Below are 15033 nucleotides of genomic sequence, written 5' to 3' on the forward strand. Positions count from 1 at the left end.
GAGCTGGATGGGAAGTGGAGCAGCCGGGACATGAACTGGTGCCCATATAGGTTTCTGGCGCTTGCAGGGTGAGGACTTCTAGCCATTAGGCTACCACGCCAGGCCCCCTGGAAAATATGTTCAAATGGCGTGTTTGGAGATAGTCCATCGAAAGCTTTTGGATATAACCAAAAGATAAAAATGATATATCTATCGCTTTGAGAATTCGCAGTATGCCAGGCAGAGCGGACATGTTTTGCTACAGTGTAAGGAAAACCCCATTTGGTTTGATTTTAATTTTGATCCTCTATCTGTGAGTAAGAGCTTTGGTTTGCAACTAAGCGAGAGATTCAGAATGTTGGAACATCCTGTGTTACTCACGCCTGTCATCCGCCCACAGCAGCCTCTGCTCTCTTGTTGCTCAGAACAAGCCTTTCTGCGGGACTCCCCACAGCTGCTCTCATCCCACAGTGACACGTGCAAACGCGCACGTGGCCCTGCTGCCTGTTGTTCCAGGGCTCAGGCCTGTTCGGAGATGTGGCCATAGTCTTCTCTCCAGAAGAGTGGCAGTGGCTTGCACCGGCTCAGAGGGCCCTCTACAGGGACGTCATGCTGGAGACCTACAGCAGCCTGGTCTCCCTGGGTAAGGTGCTGCGGGCTGGGCTCACTGGGCAGGCCTGTCCCTCGTTGGCCTTCATTTGGCGACTAGGTGTTGGTTTCGAGGTTGCAGCGCAGCCCGCCAGTGAAGCTCCCGGCTTTCCCTCCCCTGCGATGTCACAGCCCTGCAGTTGCCGTTGCCCAGTGACCCGCCCTGATTCCGTACTCTGCCCCCTCTCCCGCCCTCTGCCCTGCAAGACACTAAGGTGGCACATTTCGTCTCCAGGTCTTCTCATTTCCAAGCCTGATGTGATCTCCTTGCTGGAGCAAGGCGGAGAGCCCTGGAAGGAGAGGGCGGCAGTGGAAGACCTGGGTCCGGGTGAGTGAGGGAAGCGGCCGCTGCGGGGGCACGCTGGCTGTTGGCCAGCACAGGTCTCGCACTGGAAACCATCCCTCGGAGCCGCCGGATTCGGGCAGCTGAGGTGGTCGTGACCCTCCCCGGGCTGTCAGCAGCCCTGGACAGGAGGACGTGCTCCAACCTTCCCGAAATGCTGAACGTGTTCACTTGCACTTGAGCCTGAGTACAAAGATGGTGGTTCCTAAGGAAAGTGTTTTCTCTTTGGGAAGGTGTTTATATATATGTATTTTTACCACTTTTCTGTTAATTCAGTTTAGCCAATTTATACTGTTTGAAGGGCAGAAAGCAGGGTCTGTCATCCAGTGGTTCACTGCCCAGTGCCTGCGACAAGGAGGGCTGGTGTCTGCCGAAGTCTCCTGTGCTGGTGCTGCCGCCCAGGCGGAGCGCTACAGGGAGCTAGAACCGGAAGTGGAGGTGGGACTCAAAGCAGGCACTGTGATGTGGGATCTGGCTGTCTCACGTGGCTCCTTAGCCAGAGTGCCGGACACTCACCCTGTCTGACTACTTTTCTGTAGCAGCATGTTGGTCAGCAAATAGTTATTATATGCCATGGAGCGTGCCACTGGTAAGCTAGGCACAGCTTACATGTAGGGAGTCACACATTGAACACTTGCACAGCTTACACTGTGGTGAGAAATAGGCATTGACACGCATGTGCGGGAATGTGACTACTTGGAAGAATAGGGGCCATTTCCATTGGGGCTCCATTGGGGCCATTTCCATTGGGGCCATTTCCTTTGGGGTTCCATTGGGGCTCCATTGGGGCTCCTTTGGGGCTCCTTTGGGGTTCCATTGGGGCTCCATTGGGGCTCCTTTGGGGCCATTTCCATTGGGGCCATTTCCTTTGGGGTTCCATTGGGGCTCCATTGGGGCTCCTTTGGGGCCATTTCCATTGGGGCTCCTTTGGGGTTCCATTGGGGCTCCATTGGGGGCTCCTTTGGGGCCATTTCCTTTGGGGTTCCATTGGAGCTCCATTGGGGGTTCCTTTGGGGCCATTTCCTTTGGGGTTCCACTGGAGCTCCATTGGGGCTCCTTTGGGGCCATTTCCATTAGGCTCCATTGGGGCTCCATTGGGGCTCCTTTTGGGCTCCCTTGGGGCCGTGGCCCTGACGGCTGGCAGCAGGAAGCACCTTAGCTGAGGTGCGTTGCAGAGATGTCAGTTGTGGCTGGCGTGTGTCAGACTCGACAGGGCAAGCTCTGGGTGGCCCGAGAGACTGATGAGCCGGGCTGGGGTTGAAGCGCAGAGCCCCAGGAGACGCAAAGGTGGCAGGTGGAGGGTTGGGGTCTGGCTGGGAGCCTGTCAGATACAGAATCCGCTGAGTTTTCTCTCTCAGATCTTCCATGACTCTAATGAATATAAAATATTGATCTAAAAAAAACTTTATTCTTCCTCATTTGCTATTAGCATAATGTTATAAAGAAGAGCTTTTTCCTTTTAACCGTGGAAGCCTGCATGATGTCAGGTAGGTTAGTACAGCCCGTTGTACGTGACAGTCCATCTCCACTGGGTGTCAGGTAGGTTAGTACAGCCCGTTGTACGTGACTCAGCCCATCTCCACTGGGTGTCAGGTAGGTTAGTACAGCCCGTTGTACGTGACTCAGCCCATCTCCACTGGGTGTCAGGTAGGTTAGTACAGCCCGTTGTCCATGACTCAGCCCATCTCCACTGGGTGTCAGGTAGGTTAGTACAGCCCGTTGTCCATGACTCAGCCCATCTCCACTGGGTGTCAGGTAGGTTAGTACAGCCCGTTGTCCATGACTCAGCCCATCTCCACTGGGTGTCAGGTAGGTTAGTACAGCCCGTTGTCCATGACTCAGCCCATCTCCACTGGGTGTCAGGTAGGTTAGTACAGCTTGTTTTCTTTTTCTGTCTTTGTAAGCATATCCCAACTTCTTAGAATTCAAATAGAAGTCATGTAGTTAACAAATATGGAGCAATGCACGCGATTTGCAGCCCTGCGCATGAGCCCGAGGGTGGCGACCCTCCCCAGAGTCAAGTGTCCACCTCCCAGCAACTCGACCTCTGGCTGTGGGTGACAGACCCTTAGTCATCTCTTTATAAATACAATGAAGTATATTCAAATGTTTAACAAAAACAAGAGTAAAACAAGTTAGATCTCTTAAAGATCGAATCAGTGCAAATATGAACAAGAAACATAGTGGCACAGTCGGGAAGCGATCTGCACAGGCGGAAGATACGTTGTGTAGAGTTTCTTGTTAACAGTCCTAATTTAAATCATTGTGAAAGATCTGAGAGCCCTTCAGAAAGTTCATGGAAGGCAGGAAAACTGAGTGTATTCCAAAATATTTTTGCATCTAGTAACTCAGTCTTCTGCTTGAAATGGACTAACGTGCCAGGCTCGAGGCTCCGTCACAACACAGGAGGAATCAGAACGGAGCCTGGCTGCTGCAGTGGGCCGTGCGCATTGAGGGGCCGTGTTCCCAACGGCCTCGTCTCAGGAGAACTACAGCAGTCCTGCGACAAGTGCCCTGCTCCTAGGGGCGTCCCTCCTGAGGCGCCCCACCCCCATCCTCCACCCTTCCCACCGGGTACCCCTTGTAATAGTTTTGCCTCCTTTTTTTTCTTTTTAAAGATTTACTTATTTTTATTACAAAGTCAGATATACAGAGAGGAGGAGAGACAGAGAGGAAGATCTTCTGTCCGATGATTCACTCCCCAAGTGAGCGCAACAGCCGGTATTGCACCAATCTGAAGCCAGGAGCCAGAAACTCTTCTGGGTCTCCCACACGGGTGCAGGGTCCCAAGGCTTTGGGCCGTCCTGGACTGCTTTCCCAGGCCACAGGCAGGGAGCTGGATGGGAAGCGGGGCTACCAGGATTAGAACCGGTGCCCATACGGGATTCTGGCACATTTAAGGCAAGGACACTAGCTGCTAGGCCACCACGCCGAGCCCAACCTTACCCTTTTAAGGTGTACAAGTTAGTGATATTTAAATACCCCCATATTGCTATACAACCATTACTACTATTTTTTCATTTTTAAAAAATTTTTATTTAAAATTTTGAATTTTATGATACAAGTTTCTTTAGTCTGGGATTGCCCTCCCCTTAATTCCCACCCTCCGGCTGATTTCCCCATATTGTCACAACAGTACATTCCTCCAGAAGGCGTTACAATTACTACTATTTTCATCTTGTAAAATATGCATCATTTTAAAAATGTGTTCTGTTGGGGTATGGCATTCAATTAATAAAATATATGTTTTAAGTGTAATGTTGATGAGTGTTGACAGGTTTACGCACACCGTGATCACCTCCACAATCAAGGCAGGATACGTGCGTTACTGCAACAGCTCTCTTCCTTGTTGTCCGGTTTCTCATGGTCTGAGACCCAGTAACTAGTGATTTTATTGTCGGTTATAGAAACATTGGGAAAGATGCAGTTCATGGGAAATTAAGTCATGTCAGCATTTCATTTGAAATGAAGCATTACACAGGAACGGGGGAGGGGCTCCTCCCATCTGCTGGTTCACTCCCCTCCAAATCTGCCCACTTTTGGTTGCCTAAATGCAGCAGGACTTATATTTTCTTTCTTTTTTTTTTTAAAAAAAGATTTATTTTATTTTCATTACAAAGTCAGATATACTGAGAGGAGGAGAGACAGAGAGGAAGTGGAGCTGCCGGGATTAGAACCAGCAGCCATATGGGATCAAGGCGAGGACCTTAGCCACTAGGCCACGCTGCCAAGCCCAGGACATCTCAGCCTTCCAATTGTGTCTATAATTCTTTTTCCAGGAAAGGGAATAACAAGCACCTGCCCTGTTGTGTTGTCTTTCAGGATTGGAGTCCCAACATGATACTATGGTATCACCTGCAAGGCAGCGTGTTTGTGCAATTCAGTCGCCCCAGCTGGGGAGAGTGGGAAGTCTCAGAAGTGATGCTCTTGAGTGTTCAAGTGTCCGAGACAGTTGGCATGGCGGACGGCAGCTTGACGGCCATCCAGGAAACCCGGGTGGCCATTTCGGTGAGGTGGCGGTCAGTCGGGAAGAGGTGCCCGCACTTGACCGGCAGTCTGCCCGTACCTCTTGTCAGATAAGTCATACACAAGATAAGCATTTTGTGTGTAACAAATGTGGAAAAGATTCTTGGCAAGAGCATTTTCTCATTAATCACGGAGGAACCTGCACTTCTGAGAAACCCCATAAATGTAAGGAGTGTGGGAAGGCCTTTAAGTACGGCTCTCGACTAAGTCAACATCAGAACATTCACTCTGGCAGGAAGCCGTATGAGTGCAAGCAATGTGGGAAAGCCTTCAATTCGGGCTCGAATTTCGTACAACATCAGAGAGTCCATACTGGGGAGAGACCTTATGAGTGTAAGGAGTGTGCCAAGGCCTTCGGTCGAAGCTCACAGTTGATTGAACATCAGCGGATCCACACTGGTGAGAAGCCCTACCAGTGTAAAGAGTGTGGCAAGGCCTTCAATCGGATTTCACACCTTAAAGTGCATTACAGAATTCACACTGGCGAAAAGCCCTATGCGTGCAAGGAATGTGGGAAGGCCTTTGGCCATCGGTCTCAGCTGATTCAACATCAGACCATTCACACTGGCAAAAAGCTCTATGAGTGCAAGGAGTGTGGGAAGGCCTTCAACCAGGGCTCAACTCTTATTCGACATCAGAGGATTCACACTGGTGAGAAACCCTATGCTTGTCACATCTGTGGAAAGGCCTTTCGAGTGAGTTCACAGCTGAAGCAACATCAGAGAATTCACACTGGAGAGAAGCCCTATGAATGTAAGGTGTGTGGTAGGGCCTTCAAGCGCTTCTCCCATCTAACTGTTCATTGCAGAATTCATACAGGTGAAAAGCCGTATGAATGTACGGAGTGCGGGAAGGCTTTTAGCCATTGCTCCCAGCTGACTCAACACCAGGCAATTCACGCTGCGAAAAAGCCCCGTCAATACAAGGAATGTAGGAGAGTGTTAGCTCGTGATTTAAGTACTACTCAACATCAGAAGGTACAGAATAGAGAAACGCATGTGAATATGCTAAACGTGGGAAGTCCTATCAGTACATGTCCCTTATTAATGATCAGAGAATTTATGTTGGCAAGCAACCGTACGAATGGGAGGAGCAAGGAGAGTCCGTTAGCTTAGAATGGTCACGGCTAACTCCTGGGTCTTGGAGAAAGGCTTGAAGACTGTAACAAGTGACAGTGCCTTCACCCGGGGATCGGGAGTCGGAAAATTCCTATTTGAGAAAATTCTATGGGTGTAAATAGTTGAAACCATAACTGCCAAGTAGAAAGAGAATAGAAAAAATTTGCATCAACACATTTCAGAGTCTCATTTTCTAACCAGAGTGTAATAGTTTTAGTAAAATCCTGAAGTTTTCCTTTTCTTGAAAATGGGCAAGAAAAAGCGAAATTACTCCCGGTTTATAAGAAAAATAAGTGGCACGAATGACAATGCAAAGAGCACGCTTCTGAGGGCTGTGAGACGCACCCAAAGCTCCTGCCAGCGGAGTTTTTACAGCCACCTTGGCGCATGTGCCTGATGGCTTAGACACAGATGCTGTCTCCGTGGACCGGCCAAGACCACCAGACACCCGGGGGACAGAACGAAGCAGCAGGGAAAGCCAGAGCGAAGACCTAGAAGGTGACGCTTGCACAATGTTCTTATTCTGACTTTGTGACTCATATTTGGGGTTAGAGTTCTTTTTATTTATCATAGACAGATGTTGGCCGCCTACCCACCAGCTGTGCCCATTTCCCCTAACGTGTCAATGCTAAGCCATCAGCCTGTGCAGCTTGGGGTGGTCGCTTGTGCCCCCTGTTCTGCTGCAGCCCCTGGGCAGGGGCTCTCGTCGGAAGAGGTGTAGTAGAAGGCGGCTTGCTTTCTCACTGGCTGCTGGGAGCATTTTCCTGAGGGAGCATGATGTCTGCGGCCTTCTGGGCACCAGGAGGAGAAGGGAGGAGTCCGAGACGCTGGCCACATCCCTGATGGCACCGGGCTGAGGTGCCGGGCTGAGGCTGAGGCACCGGGCTGAGTCGCCGAGCTGAGGCACCGGGCTCTAGAATGCCCTCTGCGGAACCTTGGTATGTAAGGGATGTAAACCTTTATTGGTTTTGTTTCAGTTAGATATTTTGTCAATTTGCATCCTAAGGGTACACCTTCAGGTTTTATTCTATTTCATTTTGATTGATAAATGTGGCCTGACAATACCTTCTTTTTGGATTTGACATTTTTTTCTTTGCGGCTAAGTACAAAATTGATTTTTGTGTACCATGAATATTGAAGCAAAGTATATATTTTTAGGATACACATTTCTAATAAGTAGCAAACCAATGGATTGAAATTCTCCCTTGTATAGTTTGACTTGCAGGATTAAACCAAGGACTTGAACTTCTGGAGATATATAAATTTTATATATATAAATTTTATAATGATTACATGACTGATCAAGGTGAGAAGGATCGAGGTTTAGGGAAAATTGGGTGAATTCATTGCTTCCAAATTTGCTATTTCTTCTTGTTGTTTCTGGGGGAAGGAGAGAGACAAAGGGGGACCCACTCATGACTGTCCACACATCCCAGTGCCCAGGGATGAGGAACCGCCACCTCCTATCAACCCAAATGTGCACGTTTTCTGAGGGTTCTGTCCAGGTTTGGATAGTTCTGAAATGCTGCTGATTGCACCGATCCGAGGATGACGTCACCCAATGTCCACTGGCTCCATTCACAGAGATCCTTTGCTATCATCGTTTGTTTGGGGTAGTTGTCCAGTTCTGCTCTTCTGCTGCAGCACCAAATGAGCTGCCTTATTCTCCTATCACAACAGGGCCTGTGTCCACTGCTCCACCTTGTTCATTAAGTAGAACGCGTTCTTGCAGGCGAGTCCAAGGCCCCAGGCCAGGCCTCCCAAGCCCTGCCAGATCCCACACCCCTGGGGCTCATGAACCCAGCACTCAACCTAATAGGCAGGTCCTGGGACCCGGGCCAGGAGACCCAAGCCCCACCAGTTCCTCCACCCCTGGGACTCACGAACCTGGCCCCTGTTGGACCCAGGCTGGCAGGACTCACCTCACCTCAGCAATCTTATTCTTTAGCCTGGCCTAGTCTAGTGTGCCCCTATTCCAGCTCCTGCTGGTGGGTGCTGCAGCCTGTGCCAGCCCAGTCTGATTGCTGTCCTATTCCTTTTGTTTTTTTTTTTAAGATTTATTCATTTTTATTACAGTCAGATATACAGAGAGGAGGAGAGACAGAGAGGAAGATCTTCCATCCGATGATTCACTCCCCAAGCGAGCCGCAATGGGCAGATGCACGCCGATCCAAAGCCGGGAACCTGGAACCTCTTCCGGGTCTCCCACGCAGGTGCAGGGTCTCAATGCATTGGGCCGTCCTCAACTGATTTAAGAAATTACAGGAATAGGGCCCGGCGGCGTGGCCTAGTGACTAAAGTCCTCGCCTTGAACGCCCCGGGATCCCATATGGGCGCCGGTTCTAATCCCGGCAGCTCCACTTCCCATCCAGCTCCCTGCTTGTGGCCTGGGAAAGCAGTGAAGGATGGCCCAAGGACTTGGGACCCTGCACCCACACGGGAGACCTGGAGGAAGTTCCTGGTTCCTGGCTTCAGATTGGCGCGCACCAGCCGTTGCGGCTCACTTGGGGAGTGAATCATCGGATGGAAGATCTTCCTCTCTGTCTCTCCTCCTCTCTGTATATCTGGCTCTAATAAAATAAATAAATCTTAAAAAAAAATCAGTAGAGGAATAATCTATCTATCTATATATATTTTGCTAAAACATTTGCTTTTTGACCTAGGTTCCTGAACTTCCCCCGCCCATAGTCCTCCAGCAGGGAGGGTGAACATCTTACTGCTGTAACAAGCATGCTGCTTTTAAACATATCCAGGTTTACTGTGGGTAACCTGTAGAAATCATTCTAGTTACAAATTGGGGCCTGTTTGCCACGGGAACCTGATGGTTAACAATGTTATGGGAAGTGAGTGGACAGCACAGTGACCTCGGCCAGAGATCTGCCACGCCCCGAAGGCAGCCAAGGTCACGTACGGGCCAACGACGGACCAAGGCCAACATTCCCTGTCCTGTCAGGGCCCAAGCAGGGCTGATGCCAGCACCCCTGGCAGAGGGGGTATAACACCTCTGTCTCTGCTGCCCAGCTTGTCCTTCCCACTTGTGGGCCTCTCCTCTGTGCATAATAAAGCCCTGCTGGTATTTTCTTTCTCGGGTGGTTGGTAAAGCTAACATTACCCAGAGGTGTCCCACCCACCCCACCTCCAAGGAGTGGGGGGGCTAAAAATCAAACCAATCACAAAAGTTTAATGATTCAGTGTAGCCTCCATAATGAAAATACAAACAAATACACACACAAGTTAAAGGACCGAGTTCAGGAGGCTTCGAGAAAGGTGGACAAGAGCAATCCAGGCTCAGGGAGGCGCGACCCCCTGCCTCCCTGGGGAGGAAGCCCCTGCCCCGGGATCTCTCAGACCTAACCTCACATATCGCTATCTGGCTGCTCTTGTATGTCCTTCAAGGCATGTAACACCATAAACCGGTAAGTAGAACATATGTTCCCGAGTCCCATGCCCAAGGAAGGGTCATGGGAACTGCAGTCCATCAACCAAACAGCCAGATGAAGCGTGGAGCTTGAGGCTGGCGTCAGAGTTGGGAAGGGCAGGGGATATAGCCTTATGGGGCTGAACCCTCGACCTGTGGGATCCGACTCTCCCTTGAGGAAGAGTTCCCCCAAACCGGGACCATTCACCCTTCAACTGGCATCAGGCTGGGGCTCAAGCCCAGCGGTCTGGTCCCCAACACGTGCGTTGGTCATTGCCTTGGATGCCAACAAAGGTGTGACAAACGCACTACCTGGCGGGGTCACGGGTGATCTGATCCAACTCACACTGCCGTGGAACCCAGGGTCGCAGGGCTCCGCCGCGGCCTCCGGCTCTGGCTGTGCCCAGGACCCCGTAGCTAGGGACGCCTCTGGTCTCCAGGAGACGGGAGCCGGACGGCGTGCTGTCTGCGCACGCGCTTACCCAACGGGCCCCGCCTCTGTAGCATAATCAACGACTGTGACGCCTAGCCGCTCGAGGACACGCCCCCGCCGGGCCACGCCCACCTCGCCTCCGTTGGGCGCCTGCGCAGTGGGCGCGCCGAGTGTGGCCTCCCGGCGCTCCCGGGCTGAGAGCGTCGCGCTTCCCGGCGGGGGCCGCTGACTGAGTTCGCCCCGCGGGAGCTGCGAGTCGGAGCCCGAGGCTTCGCCGGGCAGCCCCCCGGGCCGTCTCCGGGCGAGTTCGGGCTCTCCCAGGCTTGCGCGGCGGCGCGGAGGCTGAGGTGGCCTCGGCAGGTGACCGGGCCAGCTGGAGCCGGGGGCGTGACGGGAACGGACAGACCGGCCTGTGGAGAGTGAGACCGGCCCTGGTGGGTGTCGGCGAGTGCGAGACGGCCGTGTGAGGAAGTGCGGTCAGTGAGTGAGGCCTGTGAGTGTGTGGAGCGCGAGAGACCGGCCTGGGAGGCGGCCGGGTCGGTGAGCGTGACCAGTGTCCAGGACCCGCGGCGTGGGGACCCGGCAGGCGGCGTGTGTGCGGGCGAGAGGCTGACTGGCCTGCGGGAGCCTGCAGAGTGAGGCCAGAGAGCTGTGTGTGTGTGTGTGTGTGTGTGTGTGTGAAGGGGGATGCGTGAGGTCATGGGTGTGAAAGATGGGGGGTGCGTGAGGTCATGGGTGTGAAAGATGGGGGGTGTGTGAGGTCATGGGTGTGAAAGATGGGGGATGCGTGAGGTCATGGGTGTGAAAGATGGGGGTGTGTGAGGTCATGGGTGTGAAAGATGGGGGGTGTGTGAGGTCATGGGTGTGAAAGATGGGGGATGCGTGAGGTCATGGGTGTGAAAGATGGGGGGTGTGTGAGGTCATGGGTGTGAAAGATGGGGGGTGTGTGAGGTCATGGGTGTGAAAGATGGGGGGTGTGTGAGGTCATGGGTGTGAAAGATGGGGGGTGTGTGAGGTCATGGGTGTGAAAGATGGGGGTGTGTGAGGTCATGGGTGTGAAAGATGGGGAGTGTGTGAGGTCATGGGTGTGAAAGATGGGGGGGCGTGTGAGGTCATGGGTGTGAAAGATGGGGGGTGTGTGAGGTCATGGGTGTGAAAGATGGGGGGTGTGTGAGGTCATGGGTGTGAAAGATGGGGGGTGTGTGAGGTCATGGGTGTGAAAGATGGGGGGTGTGTGAGGTCATGGGTGTGAAAGATGGGGGTGTGTGAGGTCATGGGTGTGAAAGATGGGGAGTGTGTGAGGTCATGGGTGTGAAAGATGGGGGGGCGTGTGAGGTCATGGGTGTGAAAGATGAGGGGTGTGTGAGGTCATGGGTGTGAAAGATGGGGGTGTGTGAGGTCATGGGTGTGAAAGATGGGGGGGTGTGAGGTCATGGGTGTGAAAGATGGGGGGTGTGTGAGGTCATGGGTGTGAAAGATGGGGGGTGTGTGAGGTCATGGGTGTGAAAGATGGGGGATGCGTGAGCTCGTGTGTGTGAAAGATGGGGGTGTGTGAGGTCATGGGTGTGAAAGATGGGGGGGCGTGTGAGGTCATGGGTGTGAAAGATGGGGGGTGTGTGAGGTCATGGGTGTGAAAGATGGGGGATGCGTGAGGTCATGGGTGTGAAAGATGGGGGGTGTGTGAGGTCATGGGTGTGAAAGATGGGGGGGCGTGTGAGGTCATGGGTGTGAAAGATGAGGGGTGTGTGAGGTCATGGGTGTGAAAGATGGGGGGGTGTGAGGTCATGGGTGTGAAAGATGAGGGGTGTGTGAGGTCATGGGTGTGAAAGATGGGGGTGTGTGAGGTCATGGGTGTGAAAGATGGGGGTGTGTGAGGTCATGGGTGTGAAAGATGGGGGGTGTGTGAGGTCATGGGTGTGAAAGATGGGGGGTGTGTGAGGTCATGGGTGTGAAAGATGGGGGATGCGTGAGCTCGTGTGTGTGAAAGATGGGGGTGTGTGAGGTCATGGGTGTGAAAGATGGGGGGGCGTGTGAGGTCATGGGTGTGAAAGATGGGGGGTGTGTGAGGTCATGGGTGTGAAAGATGGGGGCGTGTGAGTGTGTGAGGTCATGGGTGTGAAAGATGGGGTGTGTGTGAGGTCATGGGTGTGAAAGATGGGGGGGTGTGAGGTCATGGGTGTGAAAGATGGGGGGTGTGTGAGGTCATGGGTGTGAAAGATGGGGGGTGTGTGAGGTCATGGGTGTGAAAGATGGGGGGTGTGTGAGGTCATGGGTATGAAAGATGGGGGGTGTGTGAGCTCGTGTGTGTGAAAGATGGGGGGGCGTGTGAGGTCATGGGTGTGAAAGATGGGGGGTGTGTGAGCTCGTGTGTGTGAAAGATGGGGGGCGTGTGAGGTCATGGGTGTGAAAGATGGGGGGTGTGTGAGGTCATGGGTGTGAAAGATGGGGGCGTGTGAGTGTGTGAGGTCATGGGTGTGAAAGATGGGGGGTGTGTGAGGTCATGGGTGTGAAAGATGGGGGTGTGTGAGGTCATGGGTGTGAAAGATGAGGGGGCGTGTGAGGTCATGGGTGTGAAAGATGGGGGGTGTGTGAGGTCATGGGTGTGAAAGATGGGGGGGCGTGTGAGGTCATGGGTGTGAAAGATGGGGGGTGTGTGAGGTCATGGGTGTGAAAGATGGGGGGTGTGTGAGGTCATGGGTGTGAAAGATGGTGTGTGAGGTCATGGGTGTGAAAGATGGGGGGGCGTGTGAGGTCATGGGTGTGAAAGATGGGGGGTGTGTGAGGTCATGGGTGTGAAAGATGGGGGCGTGTGAGTGTGTGAGGTCATGGGTGTGAAAGATGGGGGTGTGTGAGGTCATGGGTGTGAAAGATGGGGGTGTGTGAGGTCATGGGTGTGAAAGATGGGGTGTGTGTGAGGTCATGGGTGTGAAAGATGGGGGGGTGTGAGCTCGTGTGTGTGAAAGATGGGGGGTGTGTGAGGTCATGGGTGTGAAAGATGGGGGGCGTGTGAGTGTGTGAGGCAGAGACGCCCGCTGGAGTCCAGAGCGAGAGTGAAGGATGCGGTGGGGTGAGTGTGTGAGGAAGACACCTCGAGTGTGAGGGGACTGTGTGTGTGGCTGTGAGAGGGACATGCTGTGAAGGACTCGCCCAGATGTCCCGATCCCGGCGCACAGCTCCTGCAAGTCTATCCCCACTCGTGTCTTTATAATGATGATTTACTGGTGGCTGGCATCTCCTTGGTAACTTCACAGGAAAGTCAAGGTGGGGTTAGGTTAGGGCTTCCCGCCCCCCTCACCCCTGCATCTGGGAAGGGAGAGGGGCTGCAAGGGCAGCAACCACCCGTAACTCAGGTGGAGACTTAGAATGATTGAGTTTGCAGGACTTTCTTTTTTAAGATTTATTTATTTTGATTGGAAAGGCAGATTTACAGAGAGAAGGAGAGACAGAAAGATCTTCCGTCTGCTGGTTCACTCCCCAGGACGCTGCAACAGCAGGAGCTGAACTGATTTAGAGTCAGGAGCTTCTTCCGGGTCTCCCACGTGGGTGCAGGCTCCCAAGGCTTTGGGCCGTCCTCTGTTGCTTTCCCAGGCCACCAGTAGGGAGCTGGATGGGAAGTGGAGCAGCCAGGACACAAACCAGCACCCACATGGGATTCTGGCACATTCAAGTTGAGGATTTAGCCCTTGAGCCGTCACGCGGGGCCTGAGTTTGGAGAAGTTTGAGAGAGCTAAGCTTATAGAGGTGCCTGGAGGATGGCATGCACTTTGCCACACAGCCTTGTCTTACACATCCCTCCGTCTGCAGCCTTGGTAACAGCCTGAGTGGGAAAGCAGCAGGAGTGGTGCCCTGAGTTCTGAGGCTGCCCCTACAGCTTAATCATCCCGAAGAGACAGTCTCAGGAACTCTGACCTATGGCCAGTTGGTGAGGAGTGCAGGTGCAATAGCCTGGGATTTCCTTTGGGCCTGTGAAGGAGGATGGGCAGTCCTGGGGACTGAACTCTTACCCTGTGGGTCTGACGTTACCTGCTCCTACGTAATGGCGATCGAATTAAGGGAGACCTAGTTGGTTTTGGTTAGTAAGTGGGGGAAACCCCCAAATATCTGATATCATAACTGAGTTTGCTTTTTTTTTTTTTATCTTGCCAGTGTGTATTTTTGAGACTGGATTGTGAAAACTGAGAGTGATACCAAGCTCTGTGCAAGAGAGAAAATGATATGCTTTTATGTGAACAAGCAACAAGTGTGTGAGGAGAGTGTGTGTGTGTGTGTGTGTGTGTGCGCTGAAGCAAGATACTGGACTGAGCGTTGAGTGCGTGTGAGAGCAGGCTGAGCCATGTGAGAGAAACTGGTGAGCATGCGTGACAGGGGGCTGCTGCTGGCCTGTGAGGCTGTGCAGGTGTGTGTGTGTCCGCGTAGGACAGAGCTGGGGTGGCACGGCCAATTGGAATAGGAGACAGGATGTGTGTGCTTCTGTTCTGTGCATGAGAGATTACAGTATGGGACGAGTGTGCTCGTGAAAGACCATCACACTTTTATGTGTGAGAACAGGGAAGAATGGTGGCTGTGTGAGACCAGAGTCGCTGACTACAGGCTGTGTGAGCCGGGGCATTTCACCAGAGGCTTCACAGATGTGTGTGGGAGGGGGACGGACGTAAGGAGCAGGGCCATGTGGGCATATGAGAGGACTGAGGTTTGGCATGTCTGAGGAGATGTTTGTAAATCACACTGGCTTGCACCCAGAGCCCTCTTGCGAGCACCTTGTATGTGACTGCCACGCGTGCTTGTGGCTTGTGGATGCTTGTGATTGAGTCTCCTGTGTGATCAGGAAGAATGAGAGTAGTTGGGAAAATTCTTGGAAAAACGCGGTAGCCTAGTGGCTAAAGTCCTTGCTTTGCACCCCTGGGATCCCCTGTGGGCGCCGGTTCATATCCCGGCTGCTCTACTTCCCTTCCAGCTCCCTGCTCATGGCTTGTAAAAGCAGTGGAGAATGGCCCAAAGCCTTGGGACCCTGCACCCACCCTGGGAGAGGCTCCTGGCTCCTGGCTGCTGGCTTTGGATTGGCTGAGCT

General features: G+C 52.8%; 1 protein-coding gene and 1 long non-coding RNA gene across 2 annotated transcripts; both read left to right on the forward strand.

Moving 5' to 3' along the window:
- Nucleotides 1–480: 480 nt before the first annotated feature.
- LOC131482269 (uncharacterized) lies at nucleotides 481–4819 on the forward strand. The gene is made up of 3 exons (XR_009246841.1): nucleotides 481–622; nucleotides 863–955; nucleotides 4793–4819. It is a non-coding gene; the product is annotated as an uncharacterized LOC131482269 (long non-coding RNA).
- Nucleotides 4820–4927: 108 nt separating this feature from the next.
- ZNF582 (zinc finger protein 582) lies at nucleotides 4928–6124 on the forward strand. Its single transcript, XM_058673970.1, has 2 exons — nucleotides 4928–4978; nucleotides 5047–6124. Exons 1-2 carry the CDS (start codon nucleotides 4928–4930, stop codon nucleotides 6109–6111), a joined length of 1116 nt encoding a protein of 371 aa, XP_058529953.1. The 3' UTR covers nucleotides 6112–6124.
- Nucleotides 6125–15033: the final 8909 nt, after the last annotated feature.

The sequence above is a fragment of the Ochotona princeps genome, chromosome 16 (genome assembly GCF_030435755.1).
Source record: "Ochotona princeps isolate mOchPri1 chromosome 16, mOchPri1.hap1, whole genome shotgun sequence".
In the NCBI taxonomy this organism is placed as follows: Eukaryota; Metazoa; Chordata; class Mammalia; order Lagomorpha; family Ochotonidae; genus Ochotona; species Ochotona princeps.

Coding starts and splice junctions, on each gene's coding strand:
- ZNF582 (XM_058673970.1), top strand. CDS start 4,928: ATGGCGGACGGCAGCTTGACGGCCATCCAGGAAACCCGGGTGGCCATT. Junction 4,979..5,046: donor AAACCCGGGTGGCCATTTCG/GTGAGGTGGCGG, acceptor ACCTCTTGTCAG/ATAAGTCATACACAAGATAA.